The sequence below is a fragment of the Elaeis guineensis genome, chromosome 8 (assembly GCF_000442705.2).
Source record: "Elaeis guineensis isolate ETL-2024a chromosome 8, EG11, whole genome shotgun sequence".
Taxonomy (NCBI): domain Eukaryota; kingdom Viridiplantae; phylum Streptophyta; class Magnoliopsida; order Arecales; family Arecaceae; genus Elaeis; species Elaeis guineensis.
The window spans coordinates 10,993,616-11,012,369 of NC_026000.2; the positions used below are offsets into that span (position 1 = coordinate 10,993,616).

General features: G+C 37.1%; 1 protein-coding gene across 1 annotated transcript in view; it reads left to right on the forward strand.

Annotated features, from left to right (window-relative positions):
* Positions 1-18,454, forward strand: part of LOC105050294 (nuclear-pore anchor) — a 61,051-nt gene extending 42,597 nt beyond the window's left edge. The window contains exons 35-49 of the mRNA XM_073261872.1: positions 3,434-3,586; positions 3,676-3,729; positions 6,237-6,350; positions 6,450-6,527; positions 7,993-8,142; positions 8,224-8,295; positions 11,838-11,993; positions 12,078-12,131; positions 12,253-12,382; positions 12,459-12,520; positions 12,591-12,698; positions 14,464-14,526; positions 16,471-16,651; positions 16,732-17,957; positions 18,097-18,454. Coding sequence (XP_073117973.1) covers positions 3,434-3,586; positions 3,676-3,729; positions 6,237-6,350; positions 6,450-6,527; positions 7,993-8,142; positions 8,224-8,295; positions 11,838-11,993; positions 12,078-12,131; positions 12,253-12,382; positions 12,459-12,520; positions 12,591-12,698; positions 14,464-14,526; positions 16,471-16,651; positions 16,732-17,957; positions 18,097-18,171 — 2,676 coding nt within the window. The 3' untranslated portion in view covers positions 18,172-18,454. The remainder of the gene's footprint in view (positions 1-3,433; positions 3,587-3,675; positions 3,730-6,236; positions 6,351-6,449; positions 6,528-7,992; positions 8,143-8,223; positions 8,296-11,837; positions 11,994-12,077; positions 12,132-12,252; positions 12,383-12,458; positions 12,521-12,590; positions 12,699-14,463; positions 14,527-16,470; positions 16,652-16,731; positions 17,958-18,096) is intronic.
* The last annotated feature ends 300 nt before the right edge of the window (positions 18,455-18,754 follow it).

Sequence of the window (18,754 nt, forward strand, 5' to 3'; positions counted from 1 at the left end):
TGTGTTTCTATTTTATTTGTTTAAGCACATAAAGTGGACTATGGCTTCACTTGTGAAATGCTTTTGAATTTTCAAATATTTTAAGTTTTTAATATTAATTTGTGCCACAGTTAGGTTTGCTTTCATTTAAACTGTCCATGATTTCTAAACAGAAGCAGAACTTACGAAGAATCATCATCATATGCCTGTTTGAGCATTTTCTTGTTCCCGATTTTTTGAGTTTTTCTCATTTGTGTCTTTGATGAGTTGATCTTCCATTTATCGTGATCTTCAAAGATATCTGAAACTGAAGGCCCCTTTTTCCTTAAATTACTTGGTTCAAAATGGTTTTAAAATAGTGGTACAATGGGAAACAATAACCAGCCTTAGCTCAGCTGGTTGGTATCCCTTTCTACTTGAAAGTGGTCCTTGGTTGAAACCATGGTGGTGGCTTCTCTAGCTTATTTCTCGAAAGTGATAATGATATAACTTTGAACAATTCCTGGGTCAATATCTTGTGTTTTCAGTCCTCTTTGTTCATTACCTGTTCAGTTTCTACGAGATGGCAATGTTTTTTCACTGATGTAGACATTGTCATGTGAGTTAGTTTTATGAAGCTGCAACATTCATCAGAGACACATAATATGAATGGTTTCTTTTCTTAAACATATCAAATATAGATGATTCCATCGACATTCTGACATCTGAGGTAGTAATTCTGTATTCCAGAATTGTGCTCTCGGCTACCATGACTCGATTAGCTAAACTTGCTGTGTCAAGGGCTTTGTCACATATGGTTCTGGTATTTAGTGGACCTTCTGAATCAGCTAAACTTCCTAAAAACCCACCCCTCCTCCACCCACCTGACCAAGGCCCTCGGCCTCCCTGGCAACTTTAAAAACCTTATCCCCCAAGGGTAAACCTGTATGCCTTAGCTCATCCACCAACATCTAATCATAATTTCCATTTGTTTTTGTGTTGTTGTAGGCTTTTCTTCTCCTCTGAGACGTCTTCATTCTTTTTTTTCACACGTCCATTGTTCCAGATGCAATGCAATACCTCCTTTTCTATGCTGTGTTTTAAAAAGTGGATGTAGTATGCGGGGTTGTCAAGGGATCATATAGTGCATGTACGATATGCACGCTGCATATGCGGATGCATATACAGTTTCTATTTTTAGTATTTGAAAATAAATACAATATTTTTAACACAATAAAAACAATAATAATGATACTAATTATTTTTTATGGAGAATAATAGTAGCAATATTAATAAAAATGACAGCTAATAATTAGTGCTTATTACTTAGCATGCTGATGGCAATGATTATAATATATTCAATATTTTAGTACTATTGATACCTGTATCGGGCCATCTGAAACCTGTGTCAATCTCATCAACTTTAACCTGCTTCACTTACATGGGCCCACGGAGAATGGGGCTAGAGAAATTCTTTGTGCACTGCGGGCGGTGCAGAACGCACGCACCGCCAGCGGTGCAAAATGCGCGCACCGCCCATGGTGATTGGCTCACGCACGGGGCCGGAGCATGGCGTGCGAATTTTTTTTTTTTTTCCACCCCTATGCGTGAGCCAATCACCGCGGGCGGTGCGCGCGGTTCTGCACCGCCCGTGGTGCACAAAGAATTTCTCATGGGGCTATATACATGGTTCTAGAATGCTAAGCGAGCTTGCACATATTGCTATATGATGCTAACGAGGCCACATGAAGCTGCACAGTGCCAAGTTGTCTTTTTGGTCTGTATGTGGAATGACTGTATGTATATACTATTGCATATAGGCAATTTGCTGTGGACAAAGACCGCATATGCAGCAGTATGCACCACATTTTAAAACAGTCTCTATGTGCCCCATTCCTCATTCCGTTCATTTTTGTCTTACCACACACCAATCTCATCAGTCTTCTCTCTGCTGCATCCATATTGTTTGCTTGGATTCTTTTTGTTGGCCTGGATTTTGTGCAACGCTGTGTTGCCAGCATTATGACATCCTAGAAGCAGCCCTGGACTAAATAACGATTACCAAGCAAACAAAGAGATGGTTTCTTTTGGTATTTCATTGGCAGTTTTTTATGAAACTCATTTTCTTAAAAGAAAAAGAAGAAAACCCATTACTTCTGGTCCTTAGTGCAAGATCACTGTGACTAGAAATTCACTTGTGCCATAACTATGACCAGTACTTTTTCACTGCTCCAGACGAGTTCTTATTGCTGATCCTTGGTGCAAGACCACTAACTAGAAATTCGCTTGTGCCAACTGACTAGAAATTCACCTGTGCCACAACTACAACCAATACCTTTCACTTCTCCAGAATACATGTCCTTAGAAAATTTCAATTTACAATTAAGCAACATTTCCTTGATTTTGAAAACTTTTTGTTTTAAATGCCACCTGCACGGAATTCGAAAATGCCAGTTTAAACCACTTAAGTTACTAATTGTGAAGATCTCAAAAGTTGCAATTGAAACTGTTTAATTACTAATTGTAAAGCCATATCCTTGGTTAATAACCTTGTCTGCTGAAATAAGAAACGACAATAAATCATATTGCAACAATGATATAGTTAATTTGATGCTGTAACATGGTGGCAAATGGTCATGTCATGTCTTATAATTCATTGCAGCACTCTTTACACAGAAGCTCAAGTCTTTATTTAACTATTTGAGATGATGGAATTCATCTCATATCACAAAAATAAATATGCTAAGTTCTGTGATTTTTTTTTGGATATGTATTTATGAGTGCACAATTGGCCTGCTTTCTAAGACAATCTTGAGAATATAGCAGCCTTATGACCAATCAAACAAATACAGTTCATCAACTTCAAAAAAGCAGTTCGACCTAAAAGAGATGTTGAGGTTATAAAATGCTGCATGATATTCAGATATTTGTAACCCCATAACTTATTAGCTCCTTAACCTCTTATCTGGTACCACACGGCCCCCCACAACACCCCCCCCCCCCCCCCCCCCCTCCATCCCCACCCACACCCACACACACAAAAAAGAAGAAGAATAAGAAGACAAGCAGTGATTTGCAGGTTCCATTTTATGTGAAAGTCCAATGAGGAGTCTTTTTCTTTCTTCTTATTTCTTTTAACTAGGTCCAGTATATTAAATGCTTGACTCCTGTTCTGTATGTGTGCATGTATGGTGTTTCTGTTGCATGTTATATGAATGTGCTGCTGCTCAAATCTGCTGGTTGTGCTCCAAAAAATTTATAGTTTGAATTTCAACAAGACTATCTCACTGACATCTCTTCCCTTGCCAATCAACTTCCTAAATGTTAAAGTACTTTATATTGGCTGTATTTTTACTGTGCTGTTCTGATGAAAATCGTAGCATCTCTGTACGATTGCAATATTATGACACTTTTGCTGCTATTTGTAGTTTATTTTTATTTTTTTTTTTAATGTCTGATGCATCATCTCTGTCAGAATAAAATATTGCACAGTCGACTGGAATCTTTGCACATTAGATTAGCTGAAAGGGAACAGAGTTATGCGGGACTTTCTTCCCAAAATGTAGATTCAAAAACTGAGAGTGACTTGCAAAATGTTATCGGCTATCTTCGTAGGACAAAAGAAATTGTAAGTAGATTTTTCTGAATCACTTTGGAGTTTGGGCAAATACTGTTTTTGTTTCTAGTGCCATGAAATTGGCCTATCTAATAATGCAGGCTGAAACTGAAATATCCTTGCTGAAACAAGAAAAGTTGCGGCTACAATCACAAGTATGTACCCAAGAAGGTTTCCTTTCCATTTGCTAATGACCTAATTTTAAAATGAATATAGTATTCTTACCGTACATACTATGCAAAGCTCTCTTCTTCAGAAAAACTTGTATTTACAGAGTACTTTGTTTTAGGTTGTATATGTTTATATTGGCTGTGTTGACCTACTTCAAATACTTCTTTCACTTAGATACATCACATGTAAACGAATTTTTGGCATCCATTTATCAATTCTATGCCTTGTTTTCTTGCTTCATTTATCAAATGTTAGTAATAAAAAAAAAACAGAGTTCAAAAAAAAAAAAAAGGAATCCTTAGTTGAAGCACTTGTCCCTAGTTATTGGTACTTCTTTGTACATTATGAACCAATTTTCACAATCATTTGCTCCTTTGCATGCTTGGCTGGATGATCAAAGTAGGGGAAAAGGGTATCCCCACCTGGGGACGCGGGGTCGCCATGTGGAATTTTCTATACTAGAAAGAAATTTGTTAAGGATTTTTCTTTGCTTAGCCAACTTTATGTCAGTTTTTGCTGTAGCATCTAAGAGTTACATGTTCTGTTATAAGCCTGTATATGGAAATATGGTCTGACACTGTCTGACATATGACACACCGTCCATTATTGTAAGATGGTACTGCTGATGTGATGCTATAGGATATGGTCTAAATACTCGGAATGCAACATATCTTTTTGTTGGAGATGAACCTATATGCATTTTTAGATCTGTTGGTACCGCTGATGTGATGCAATAGGATATGGTCTAAATACTTGGAACGCAACATATCTCCTTGTTGGAGATGGACCTATATGCATTTTTAGATCTGTTGAAGTGGTATAGGTAGTTAGGAGGCTGATATGAAATAGCACAATAAGCTTATTGGTGGTTATGTTTCCATCTAATAATTTTTCAAATAGGTTGTGTATTAATAAATACAAGGAAAATTGATTTTTTTCCTGGCCTGTTGCATCAAAACCCATCGGCACTTATTCATTTAACTGGTTAACTGATGATTTTGTTGCCTCAAATTCTGACTTAAAATCAGTTGAAATTATGTTGTGGAAAAGAGGTGGGTAGTTGGTGCTTTTAAATTTAGAGCACCGGTAATGATGCTGAGAAATGTTTTGTAAGCAACTCACACAATATCCAAATGAAATCTGTGTATAAGCAGCATGCCAGATTGATACGATATAGTGCACCATGTTAATTCACTATGGTGGCATTTGTTGAAGCTAGAGCGAGTGAAAGTAAGGAACCTCGGCTCAATTACCGAGGCTATGGCATATTACTATGCCATAGTGCACAATATGGTGTAGCACATGATGCACTCCTCTAGTATCGTTTTGATGAGCCAGGATTTTCAGTTTATTGTACCATTTGTTTCGCAATAATATTTTAATCTTGTTGTGTCTTGCCGAATTTGAGTTTGTCATACCATTTAGGGCCCGTTCTTTTGTGGGTAAATATCATGGGAAACTTGGTCTACTTTCCTATTGACCAATTTACCTATATTCTTACGCTTTTTAAGATGGATAAGTTATTTTTCATGGGTAGCATTTACCCATGAAATGGGAGGAAAATCTTATCTACCTAGGAGGTGGCTAAATTATTTTCTCATTAGCTAGTAAAATAGGTATTTAATTTTATTCCTAAAATGCCCCATCTTCATTTTCAATGCCCAATAACTCAGTCATTTACTTTTTCTAAATCTAAAAAAGCATAAAGAATATTATAGAAAGTATAGATAAACTTTAGCAACTCATCCAGGAAAGTAGTAATGCAAATGAACATGGATAACGGATTTTGAAGCCACTTTCCTATGCATAAAAGAACATGGGTAAATTATTTTTCTGTATAAATGTTGCATGGGAAATATTGACCTACGAAAATATAGATGCCCAAGCAAATTTTTTACCTACAAAAGAATAGACCCTTAGAATTTTTTGCCCTCAAATTTGTCTTGTTGTTGATATTTGCTTCCTTCTTTTTTTTTTTTTGGCATTTGCTACATACAAAGTATAACACAAGTTTTTTGGATAACAAAGTTATAAAACTTAAAATGGACATTAAGTATTATTATCTTCTCATTCCATTAGAGAGTATATGCCATAAAACATTCTGGGAAATGATTTGATCAGTTTTAAGTTTCCAGTTTGCTCTCGTACTATTATAATGAGTTGTGATTAAACCTCTAGGTTCTTTTGAGTTAATCTTTGTAGATCACCAAATGATATATTACACTAGAATTCTAATCTACCTTCAAGGAGGAGTTTTTTTTTTTTGGTAGAAAAAATATTTTATTATGCTGACTGTATTGTAAATGTCTGTTTTGGTATGCCTAATTGCTTTGTGCTTCTTATATAAATGAATCAATTTTTATTAACAATTTTCCCTAGTATAAGTTGGTACTTAATGATGTAGTAACTTGTAATATATCTCATGATTCTGATGGCTCATTGCTTGCATGTGTTGTTGCATTGACAACTTGATGTTTCTTTGTGCTTGCAGCTTGAGAATGCTATGAAGGCCTCTGAAAGAGCTCAAGCCTTGCTACATTCTCAACAAGAGAATTCTAGAGCAATATTATTCAAAGATGAAGAATTCAAGTCCCTACAGCTTCAGGTGACCTTCTCATTTTCTTTCGGAGTTTCAGAACATTCGATTGAAATAATACTTGAAAGTGTACAAGCATAATGCACCTCCCCAATATTATTTTTTCAGGTGAGAGAAATTAATTTGCTTCGCGAAAGCAACATGCAGCTTAGAGAGGAGAACAAGCATAATTTTGAAGAATGTCAGGTTTGGACAAACATAAATTTAGAATGATCATTTCTATGATCTTTGAGTTGCATTTGCATATCCTTGAGATGGGAGTGTGAGAAATCAATTGCCCGATAATCTGATCCAAATGAAATATGTTTTTGAAAAGACATGATAGATTATGCTTTGGGTTGGATGTTGAAACAAAATCCAATTCCTTTATCCTGCTTGCTATTACGTATAAAATAGATCCAAACCTGAGAACTCAAAGATCACTTCCTTCCCTTTTTTTTAATGTTTCTGACAATCCTTATCTTCCACTTTTTGATCCCGTCCTCCTTTGAGCTGTAGCCGCATTCCCTCCCCTCATCTCCAGTTCTCAGCTTGCCCAGGCCATTGTGCACCTCTCCCATCCCATAGCAATTCCTCACTCTCTTTCACAACCCTTCATCCCCCTCCACTTCTCACCTGCCCATGCCGAACCTGCCAAATTTTCTCTTCACAATCTCTTAACCCTAAGCTTCATCTGAAAATAAGCTTACACCGGAACTCACTCAGTCTATGCTTGAGGCTGAGTAGGTGTAGGATTCAGGACAGGCTTGAAATAAATTTTGGTTCTGTTTGAGCTACATTTAGCCAACCCCAAGCTAGGCTAGTGATCATATTATCTGGATTATTGTTAAAAATTGCATCATATTATTTGCATTTCAAGGTAAAGTGCTAAACCCATGTAATGTTCAAACTCCCTCTTATTTTATCCTCTCCCCTCCTTCCCGTTGTTCCTTCTTCTGCAACCCGCATCAGTCCTCACCTCTTCTGTTTACATCAGCTTTCTGTGCCATCCATTACCTAGCTGATCACTATCTCCCCCATTACCTCTTTTCCATTTTTACTTCTTATCCCCACCAGTGCTTGCTGCAATAGTGCAACTTGCTTTCCTCCCCATGCTCATGGCCACCTAAACCCCATTTATTATCTACTTTTGTAACACGTGCCCATATTGCTATTTTCAATCCACCCTTCACAATGCTTTCCACCTCTCAAATCACTCACATTCCCTATTCTCCTCCCCAAACTCCCCTCAAAACCATAGCACCTTTGAGCTTCCTGGTAGGGAAAGAGGAGGAATCAAACAAGCCTTTCTCCTTTCTCGCTCTCATTCTTGTTAGGCTGCTCTAGAGATGAACTAGAGAATATTGAAGGCTCTGCAAGTTTTGTTGATACAAAATATGGGCTAAATATGATTTAATCAAGAATTAGATAACTTATTGCTTACCAAGTTTTGAGTTCACGTGAGGTTTTATTTGGATCCCTATGCAAATCCAAATTTCATCTGCTCCGATGTGCGTCTGTTGCCCTTCCAGTTTCTAGATTTGTGTTAGCTTTTTTTTTTTTTTTTAAATTGAATTACATAAATTTTATGCCATGATAATTACTATTCAAATGTAATTTTTCCAACCGAGAATGTTCGCTAATCAAAGTTTGATTATCGATGTGTACCTAGAAACTTCGTGATGAAGTGCAGAAGGCTAAAATGGAAGCTGAAAAATTTGAAAATCTGCTAAAAGCGAAGCAAATAGAGTTTGATGCTTGCCAGAAAGAGGTTGAGATGCACAACATGGAGATCGGGCATCTGAACAATAGGATTGTTGAGGTATCTTTATACTTAATACAAAAGAGCAAAATGGTATTCACAATGTGAACTCTCATCAAGTTGATATTGATTGTATTGCAGTTAGTTGAAAGTTGTAAAAATATTGATCCTGCAGAGCATGAGCGAATGAAGGACGAGCTCCAACAGATTAAGGTAGATTATGGCTCTTATCCTTTGTTTTGTTATACTTTAGGGAGCTTTGACGGCATTGTGTGGTTATTTATAATCATCCAATACCTTTTATGTTTGGTCATTTATTTTCTTTTTTTTTTTTTTCCCGAGTTCTTATCCTGACAGCTGGTTTCTTAAAGTGTTACTGTAGAAATTCTTGCACATCCATCTTGAAACATAGTCTGATATCAATTATAGCCCCACTTTTTGGTATTGATCTTTATTTGATAGTTGTAGCTTGATAGATTGATTCATGGGCCTTGGTTTCTATTTGTTTTATATTATTTCTGGGAGGCACGAACTTCTGTTAAGTAATGTGTAACATATCCTTGATTTTTTTTTCAGAAGGGATATGCCAAGTATTCTGACTTGAGAAACATTCTTATATTTTTCTTTTTTGTTCGAAATGGAAATCTAGTGTTCAAACCAACCTTTATATATATATATATATATATATATATATATACACATATATATATATATATATACATTGAATTCTAGACTTCGTCCTTGGTATTAGGCATGCTTTTCTAAACATTTGTACTTCTCACAATGGTGCTTATTATTTGAAATGGTAAAATTTTCCTTTCGTGGGTGTTGGGAGCAGAACTAACTTGCTTAAAATCATTATTACTACCTGGAGCTATGATCCTCGAATGAACTGTCAGCTCGAAACTTCAGAACAAAATTCTGGACAGAACTATTAATCTAGGAGCTTCTAAGAGAAATATGTACTTTTAGATTGCAAATAGGGTGGCAGTAGAGGGTGGGACTTAGTGCAACAGAAAGGTTGCTCCATTGTGACTTGGATTGGATATCTTGGGTTCGAAACATGGAAATAGCGTCTTTGTATGCGGGGGTAAGGTTGTGTACATCTAACCCTCCCCAAATTCTACAATGGCGGGAGCCTAATGCGTCAAGACACCCTTTTTTAGATAGGGGCAGTGATGAGTTGATCTAGATTTGATCAAAATAATCTTCAACCCATGCCCCACATATTTATATTTGTTTGGAAAAGAATAAAGCCACAGGAACCCCTTTGTTTTTATGATCCATACCCCAACCTGTCAATCTAATTATGATTTGTCAATAATGGATCTCTTCAAAACCATTATGGTAGTCAGTGTAACATTATAATGGCCTTTATGTAAGCATGGCTTTTAATATATTGTAATTAGGATCGATCATCCAATATTCTTCAGTCATCTTTAGCGGTCTACACGCCGACTTTGGATTTGCTAGCTTCACTCTAGGCTAATGCAGGTAACCATCCAGTAGATGATGGAGCTATGATGCATGTGATGGACACCTGTTAGGATATTGAGTGCAGCAGATAGTCATTGTTAACACACTCAAGCACATTTGGGAGTTTTTAAGCATGCCAAAATAGTGAAGGAAACAAAAGTTTAAATGTGTTGTAAGTTGTAACCTTATGTACTGTCCTACCGTTAATTATTTAAAACAAAAACATACTGTGTTTTAGTTTCTAAAAACAATCTTACTTCACTGCTGGATTCTTTTGAAATTCCAAAAATCTCATTCCAATAAATGAGTTATGTAGTTTGTACTTTGTACTGCATCCATGTTGCTCAGAGGCATCGTACTGTGCTATCATGTAGTAGAGGCCCAGACTTGTATGGGAAGATACCTGACATTGTTGTCAAAATGAAGTGCTGACGCTAAGATTGATTTTCTTGCTCATCCTAGTTACATGTAATTGCATTTGAATTGTAATTATTCTGAACACTCTTAACTTGAATGCCAGAATGTCTTGGATTTTACTGTGTTGTGCTTCGATGGCTGATATAAGGGATGTATAGACTTGCTCGTTAACTATATAAAGAGGGGTCTACTACATGACCTAGTTTTTCATTAGGTGAAGCCAATTTCAGGATAAAAAGCAGTTTAAATTTTTTTGAGTAAAAGTATAAAAGGGACCATGTGATTGATTGTATTTTGTTGTGCAGGAAAGTAATATATTTGTAAGGAATATGGTATTTGTTTAGCTTAGTTGACTAGTATCATTTCTCATCATCCTATATCACAGCATATCAAAGCAATATGTTGCTGTTTATGTAATAATGTTATGTACCACATGTTTTCTCGTAAACTCTCATTTGAGCCCAAAGTGCCAACATTATGAATCCATCTATATGATAATATGGTATAAATCATTGCTGGCTTTTCCAAATTCCTCATCATTATTCTACTGATGCTGGTTAAGGCTCACTCTTTCTCATTATTGATCCTTAGAAGTACAAATCATTTCTCTCGCCATGGCTCTATATCTTAATTTTACATGACCTTGTAGATTCTTTAGCTCTTTGGCTCTTAATTCTCAATCAAGTTTTTACGTCCAGCGCAATGGAGGGTGTCCCGACCGTCCATTCTTTTCTTGTGAAAAAGGGGGACTAGGACGGCTCGGGACTCCGAAACCATCCATGTAGGGAGAGAAGAAGAAAGAAGGAAAGGAAGGAAAGAAAAAAATGAAAAGAAAGAAGAAAAAAATGAAAGGAAGGGAGAAGAAAAAGAATGAAAAAGGGAAAGGGAAGAAAGGAAGATAAAGGAAAAGGAAGAAAGAAAGAAAAGAAAAAAAAAAGAAGGAAAAAAAAAGAAAGAAGAAGGGGAGAAAGATGGAGGATATCCACTAGGATGTATGACTAGAACTGCTGCCAGCATGGGACCGAACAACGGGTCTTCCCATTCTATAGAGAAACCGGTATACCTTTGTCCCATGGGATTTAAAACCTTGCCTTCAATGCCTGCTTTACCATAAGCGCATTCATTTCAAGATTCCTTTCTCCTATTTACTGTTCATCTGCTTATGCATTCAAACCTTGGACAGATTCACCAATTACTTCGTGCTAGCTTCTTCCCTACTTCAGCTTGGTTCATAATCAAAATTCATCAGAAATTAGTATCTCTGTTTTCTTCATGAATGAACCAAAACTTGTGTCTTACATTGGTATACCTAGGTTGCACCTTGTCTGGAGGGACAAATTTTGGTAGACATGATCTAATATCTAGGGTAGGCTTTAACTGATATTAGAAAGAGACAAGCAGCAAAGTAAGATCATATAGGTGACCTCAAAACTTATAGATCATTATTGCTTCTTATTTTGGCTAAGATCTTTTGTTGGAGTGTCACTTTTGTACCATTTTAACAAATGGTGGATTTTGAGGCCATGAAAGGTTGAGTAACAGCAGATCGTCTTTGTAAACATTCCACCCTCTTTATTTGGTGAATTTTCCCTGTTTTTGGAGTCATGCTGCTGTTTGATGCCTTGCTTTATTTTAAATAAATTTTTTTAGTTGATTACTGGGCATATTCTTGCATGTTTATGTGTTAAAGCTAATGGCAAAGTCCGCTTGTCAGTTTTTGGTCATTTCAGCATCTTGAAAGTTGCATTGATTGCTAATCTTAGCACAGGTTTTTCGTCAGCCATGGGCATTGTATTTGGCATATCACTTTGAATTTTACTTTGATACTTATTAGTATTTTAATTTTGTTTGTGGCGGCATAGATCCTGCTGAAAGAAAATGAGATGGAGGTTCAGTTGACAAAAGATCTTCTTTCTGAGAAACAAGAAACTATATCAAACTTGGAACAAGCCCTTGCGAAATGCCAGTCAGAATTAGCAGAACAAGCAAAAAGGTTAAATGATGCTCTTCAAACTGAGGTAATTTACTCTAAATGCATTCAGATGATATACTTATGCATTCGCTGGACTTAGTAATGACCACATATTTTACTGTAAACACAGGCAAATCTGAGACAGGAAAATGAGAAACAAAAGAAGATTCTTTCTCTTTTGAAGGTTGTAGTTTTTCTGTAGAACTCATGCCTGAGCATAAATTGATATCTTAATTACTATAAACTTGTGCTGTTGGATGAAATGCAGTATTTTTTTTTTTTTTGCTTATTTTTTTGTGCTTCAGAAAAAGAATGAGACCTTGACAAAAGAGAAGGAAGAACTGAACAGGGAAAACCAAGCACTTTCGAAACAGATCGAAGATTTAAAATCAAGTACTAATGCCCTTGTGAAACAGATCGAAGATTCAAAATCAAGTAATAAGGACCTAGTGCATCTGTATACTGTTACATGTATTGTTTGCTTTTCCTAATCTGGTCAAACTTTTGACAGCCAAGAAGACCACAGCTGACTCGGTGGACCAGGCTGCAAAGGAGAAGGACACCAGAATACAGGTCGATATTCCATACTGAAAATTTAGTTTTTTTGTTCTTGTTGATGTTTCACTAACATATAAGAAACCAGATACTGGAGAAAACTCTAGAGAGAGAGAGGGATGACAACAAGAAAGAGAAAGCAAAAAGGCAAAAGAATGAGAAGGCAGTACTTGAGCTTATGCAGACAGTAAACAAGGTTTTTCTCTATGGCTAGCATTTTTGTTCTATTTCTGTATATAAAAAAAAGCATGCTTCTCCTATATTTTTTGAGTGCTCCTTAAAAATTGAAACAAATTTTCAACTACAAGCTTATCAACTCATGTCTGCAATACATGATTTCAAATTAAATCTTTGTGAATGATGCTTCTTAGTGTTATACGAACTTGGAACTCGATGTTCTAATCATGTGGTTTCTGCCTTGTTTATATAGAAGGACAGGGCCTACAAGTCCTAAATAACATAAAATGACTTATCTTTTCCAAATAACGTGGACATGGATATGCCCCACCCAATTAGCCAATATGCCACTTTTACTTCTCTCTCATTAAAACAATCTATGTATGGTTGATTCAAGGCTACGCCATATTTGATGGGAAAATTAGCTGATATATGATATTCTCCAAAACAAAATTAGGAGCAAAGTGCATATTAGATCATGATGCTTGTGTTCTTCAACTTAGATTGATGTGAACATAGCTTCTGAGATTCTTATTTGTTCTACTTCACCATAGAAGTTACCTAAATGTCCATTTAATTGTTATTTTTCTCGAATCTGTGCCTTTATATTCAACCAAATTTTATTCACCTGGTATTGGTTTGGGTTAGAGGAAATGGGCTTCTATTCCACAGTCAGCTTTTGGCTGGGAAATTTCTGTCGAAAAATTTTAAGAAAATGCATCAAAGTTAAGAAACAGAGAAAAAAAAATAAAGAAAATAAACTGTGTCCGGCAAAGAAATTACAGCATTTTGGGACCTCTTTAAGTACCATTTTCCTGATTTCATTTTATGTTGGTGAAAAAGTAATTTAAAACTAAAATGTAATGCAGATAACGTTGCTTACTGATTGCAGTTAAAGATAAAAACTATCTGAGTGACTTTGGATTTGAGTTTTAAATAGCGAACCATGGCAAGAACTTTATTTGAAACACAGTTTTCCATTAATTCTAAATCTTCTCAAAACCCATACACAAGTTTGAGTTGGAGAAAATGATTAAAAAATAGAAAGAAACGAAGAAATGGTGATAGATGGCATGGATAGCTCATATGTAAGTGAAGTTGGCCTCATGCCAGTTTCGCTTAAAACATCAAATCAATTTTATTGCGGATTTGTTCTGGGGAAAACCAAAACTTTCCTGTTTCAGTTTCATATTTCTGGAGTTTCTGGCAGGACTGGAAACTTGCTCAGATTGTTCTAACATTTTTACCATGAAAGTGTATCCATATCTCATAATCTGTCCAACTAGGAAATAATTGCGGTAATTTATGCAAAGCCAGAATGCATAGTCTGCACAAATTCATTGTCTTGTTTAAAATGCCTGCTTTGAGACGTAACAGAGAATCATGACAATTTACACGACAACAGTAGCCTGATAGCGAAGTATAGGAAAAAAAAATTGAAGTAACAGCCTGGTAAATATGAACTCTCTGCTTGTCAAGTGAATCTCACAATAACAAAATGTTTTAATTTTAATCAATCAATTCTAAATCCAAACAGAGTGCAGTATTTGAGAAAGAAATCAGAAGCAGAACAAAAGCATCAAACAGAAATTGAGGTGTAGTCTTTCATGAAAGCAACGAATTATTTAGAAGCTTTTGTTTTGCCCCTCCCTTATGTGAATGCATGAGCAAAATTGTTGTGAACTTTCAATGTGCCATATTGTAATCCATCCAGTAGGATAACTGACCAAATAAATTACACATATAAAGAAACCATGGCTAACTTATTTCTGTGTCATTTGTAGGATAAGAAAAAGCTTGAAGAGGAAATTTCAAAGCACAAACTTGCCATACGTGCTGTGCTGGAGGTATATATCTTTCATGTGACTTCTGTGTTGTTTTCTTTTGTTCACAGGACCATGACTTTCCATTTAGTTTGCATTTTGTGAGGTCCTAGATTTTGCATCTTTTTGAGTGTTACATCTGCTTTGCTTGTTCACAATGATCCACACGGCTGACTTGCTAATTGTGGTACTTCTTTAAAATTTCTTTTACTCGACTCTTGATTTTGATAATTTTAAAAAAGATGTCTTCATCAAAATTGATGGCAACAAGATACCTGCATTTGATTATTTCGATTATCTTGGATTCATTGTGCAATAGAATGCAGAGATTTATCAGACATAACTGATGGTATGTGAGCTAATGGATGAAGTATACAGTTGCCTCCGACATGTGAAATGACTGTGGCTCAATGTTGACTATTCTCTCTCATTGAAGGTTATAGTTATCATGCTGTGTATTTGAAGGAACGTTTTTCATGGATGTGCATCCTTTTTGAACCATGAAAGTCTCTTTCTAATCTGACACATTGCTAAACAAGATCAGCAGGTTAAGAGATTCTTTTCAAACCTGAAATATAGTCTTCTGAGTTCTGATATTATTTTTGTTGCGGGCTCAGTGGTTTCTAGTGATTGCACATCATTCTTTTTCCATGTTGATTGATTTATCTCACCTATTTGTAGGAATGTTCACATTTGTTCATCCATACCCTGGAAATTCTTTCAAATAATGTGTAGGTGTTGAGAAATATTCTTTATTTTGGTGGGTCATAACCTCCAGATGTTAGATCATACGTAGTCCTCCAGTAGTAGAGTTATTGGACCTATGAGCATTGGCCAATACTATATGTTCCTTGCATGGTGGCATGGTGGGTTTGCAATCCAAGTGTTGAGCATGGCTGTGAAAGCTGACGATAGAGAGATATACATGAATATATATGTTCGTGTACATGCACATGCATGTGGATGAAGAGAGAGAGACCGGACCACCTTTCTAAGGGAAACTCTTACCATCTTTAGTGAATTTGAATTATAGAATGGATCTGGGCATCTTCCATCTATGTACTTCAATGTGACAGCTGTTTCTTGTTTGTGCGGTGGTGGCTGGCACGTTCAACAAGCATAAATGAAACTTATGGTCCTTGGAGCAAAGAGAGAAGCTGGGAAGTAGTGAAATAAATGAGGAAGCAATAATCATGGATCAATGTTGCTGGCTGATGGAGTTTGTTGGGTTCATATGTGGTGTGGTGATAATGACATCATCACAATCTATATTGAGGATCAACTTGGTTTCTGTCAAAAGTTTACATCTAAGAATTTGTTTACTATAAGTATCTTTTTCCCTATTGAGTACGGCTGAGTTTCAGGTTGGTCCTTGGGTTGCCAATAGCCTAGCAAAAATGTTAGTAGGTCAAACTTTCATTCCTAGAGTTTGTGATACTGCCAGTCTAATTAGTTTCTGATGGCTTATGAGCCCTACTGCACCCCAAGAACTACCACAAATTGGAATGTGGTTGGATTAGCTCTTACATTTGCAATGACACCAACTAAAATTGTATCAAAATATCATTGGATGCCTTTCTTGCCAACATAACATGGTAAAGAAACTACTATTTTCCAAACCATCCAGTTTGCAACTCGCATGCTTTTGTAGAACGAGAAACCATGCATTCATACATATGTTTTCTTACTAAAGGAAGTCCACATATGGTTGTGCATTCTACCCTTGTTGGATTTATTTTTTCCTCTTATTTGCAAATGTTTTCAGCTCTTGTTCTGCGATGGAATTTCGAGTCTTAATTTCATTCTTTTCAAATATATAACAGCACAATTTTTTTCTTTTTCTTCTTCTTCTTCTTCTTCTTTTGTGGGGGGGGGGGGGGGGTGGAGGCGGGCGGTGCACATTTCTTTTTGGTTGTGTTTATATCCTTATGGGATTTATATTTTCCTCTGGTTTGTGAATGTGTGCAGGGAACTGGAATAACTGATACTCAACTTCCTTCTGGGTTTAGCTTGGATGAAGAAACTCATAAATACTTCTTTTCCACTTCTTACTTGGGAGAAACAGTGAATTCCCTTTTAGGTGATGGACAGGGAAGTCATCCCCTCCCTTCAGACACATCAACCATGGATACATCCATTGCCGCTACAGGTTCTGTTCAGTGTGATTCGCATTTGTGTATCTTCAAGAAGCTTCACAATTATAAGTTGTCTTTCTAATGATTTCTACAGGTCGGCAGGTTCCCTCTCAGCAGGTGAGACTTTCTACACCTCATGTGAAAGCAGCACAGGAAAAGGAGAAAGGTTCTGCTGGGATTAAACCAGTTAGTGAAGCCCGTAAGGCAGGGAGGCGGCTTGTACGTCCTCGTCTTGAGAGGCCTGAAGAACCTCAAGTTGACATAGAAATGTCAGGAATGGAAGGTTCTGCTGTAGCAGAAGAGGGAAAAGTTGGTACATCTCATGAACCAGAACTTTTAGGTGACATTTATTCTCTACCTCCATCTTCCGTTCGCAAACGCCTGGCTTCATCATCAGCATCAGAGCTAAGAGAAGAATCTGTCTCACAAGATGAGACCGGACCTGATGTTGCACCTCCACTGAAGAAATCTAAGGACTCTGATGTCCAAGAGGCCTATGAAGCAAAAACTATCCCATCATCTTCTGAGAATCCTGACACACTACCACAGTCATCTGTTCCATCTATTGATATTTCTGATACACAACCATCTGGGGAAGACATGGAATCTGATCAAGCTCCAGTCTTGTCAAGCGAGGATATTGTGGACACAGCAAAAGATGATACTACAAATGAAGAAATAGAGGAACATCAAAAGGTCCCAACGGATGGTGCAAATCAAGAAGATGACATTCAGTATGAGGGGGATGCATTTGCAGAAGAGGATGCTGGTAAGTCTAAAGCACCATTGGAGTTGCTTGATGAATGCTTAAAGAACGAAGATGGAAAAGAAATGCCACAGTCTTTAGCTGCAGATGGGGAAGATGAGAGGGAAGAGGGGGAATTGTTGCCTGATGAACCAGAACAGCAGCAAGAGGATGGTACATCAATAGAATGCCAGCATGAGCCTGCACCTGGTGATGGAGATCGGATTGGGGATGAGACTGGGGAGGTTGTTGAGGTTCCCTCACCTGAAGTTGTGAGTGAAAGTGTTGATGCGATGGAAGAGGTTGCTGAAGGCAATGATAACAGTGATCATGGTGCTACTGATACTGTGCAAAGTCCACAGACGTCTGCAGGCATATCTGAGGTTCCACCAAGCACTCCTCTACAAAGTGCAGTTTCAGAACAGCAGAGTGCCAATACTGTTACAGATGCGGAAGAATCACGGGGCCACAGAACAATAACCATATCTGAGAGAGCTAGACAGAATGCCATTTTGAGACAACAAGCTAGAATGACAGCTCAACCACCCTCAAGAGGCCGAGGCAGAGTTTACAGGGTACGTAGTTTTTTGTCCCTTAATCTGTGCATCAGTTTGAAGTTACCATTTTTCTTATGGCTTTATCACACATGACAACTGATTATTGGGATTTCTTCATTTACATGAGTTAATAACAAATCATATTTTGTTTTTACAGAGAGATGGCAGAGGGGGATCACGAGGTGGCCGAGGGGGACGTGGGTCGGCATTTGGTGATAGAGAACAAGTTTGATTGATGGGCAATTAATAAGCCCCTAGACGTTTCATTTAAATTTGCTGCACTTGTAAATTTGGTTTTGCTCCAGACATGCATTGGTTTGGTGGAGCAGTGGTTTAATTTATAAGTTGCTAAGATGAATGTTGCGGTCCATATTTATTGCTCTTGGTTCTGCTTCTTTGAAGCACTTTGTTATAATCTTGGGTCAATGTTAATGCCATGCCTGGTAAATTTTGCCGAATCATAACACTCATATCATTTGATTCAATGCTTACTGGAGAAAAATTGATGTCCCAAACTAGCACTGATGTCATCGTCCTATGTGCTCTGTAGCACCTTGAAGCTTTTGTAATTTCAGGGTTCTAGTGGTGTTGATGCCACTGTTTTTCTTCAGATTATTTGGATGGAGGCTCATGATTGCGTCAGAAGATGAGATTTGAGGGACCTATCCTAGATGTTTTGTCTTGCTTGATGACTACGCTGACTCCATCATGCTCCAGCGCCGGTACTGCATAATGTGCTTCGAACCGGTGGTGTCTTTGCTGCAACAGGCCTTTCAAGAGGTTTACGAAGTACTGCAAAAGATTTTCATTTTTCT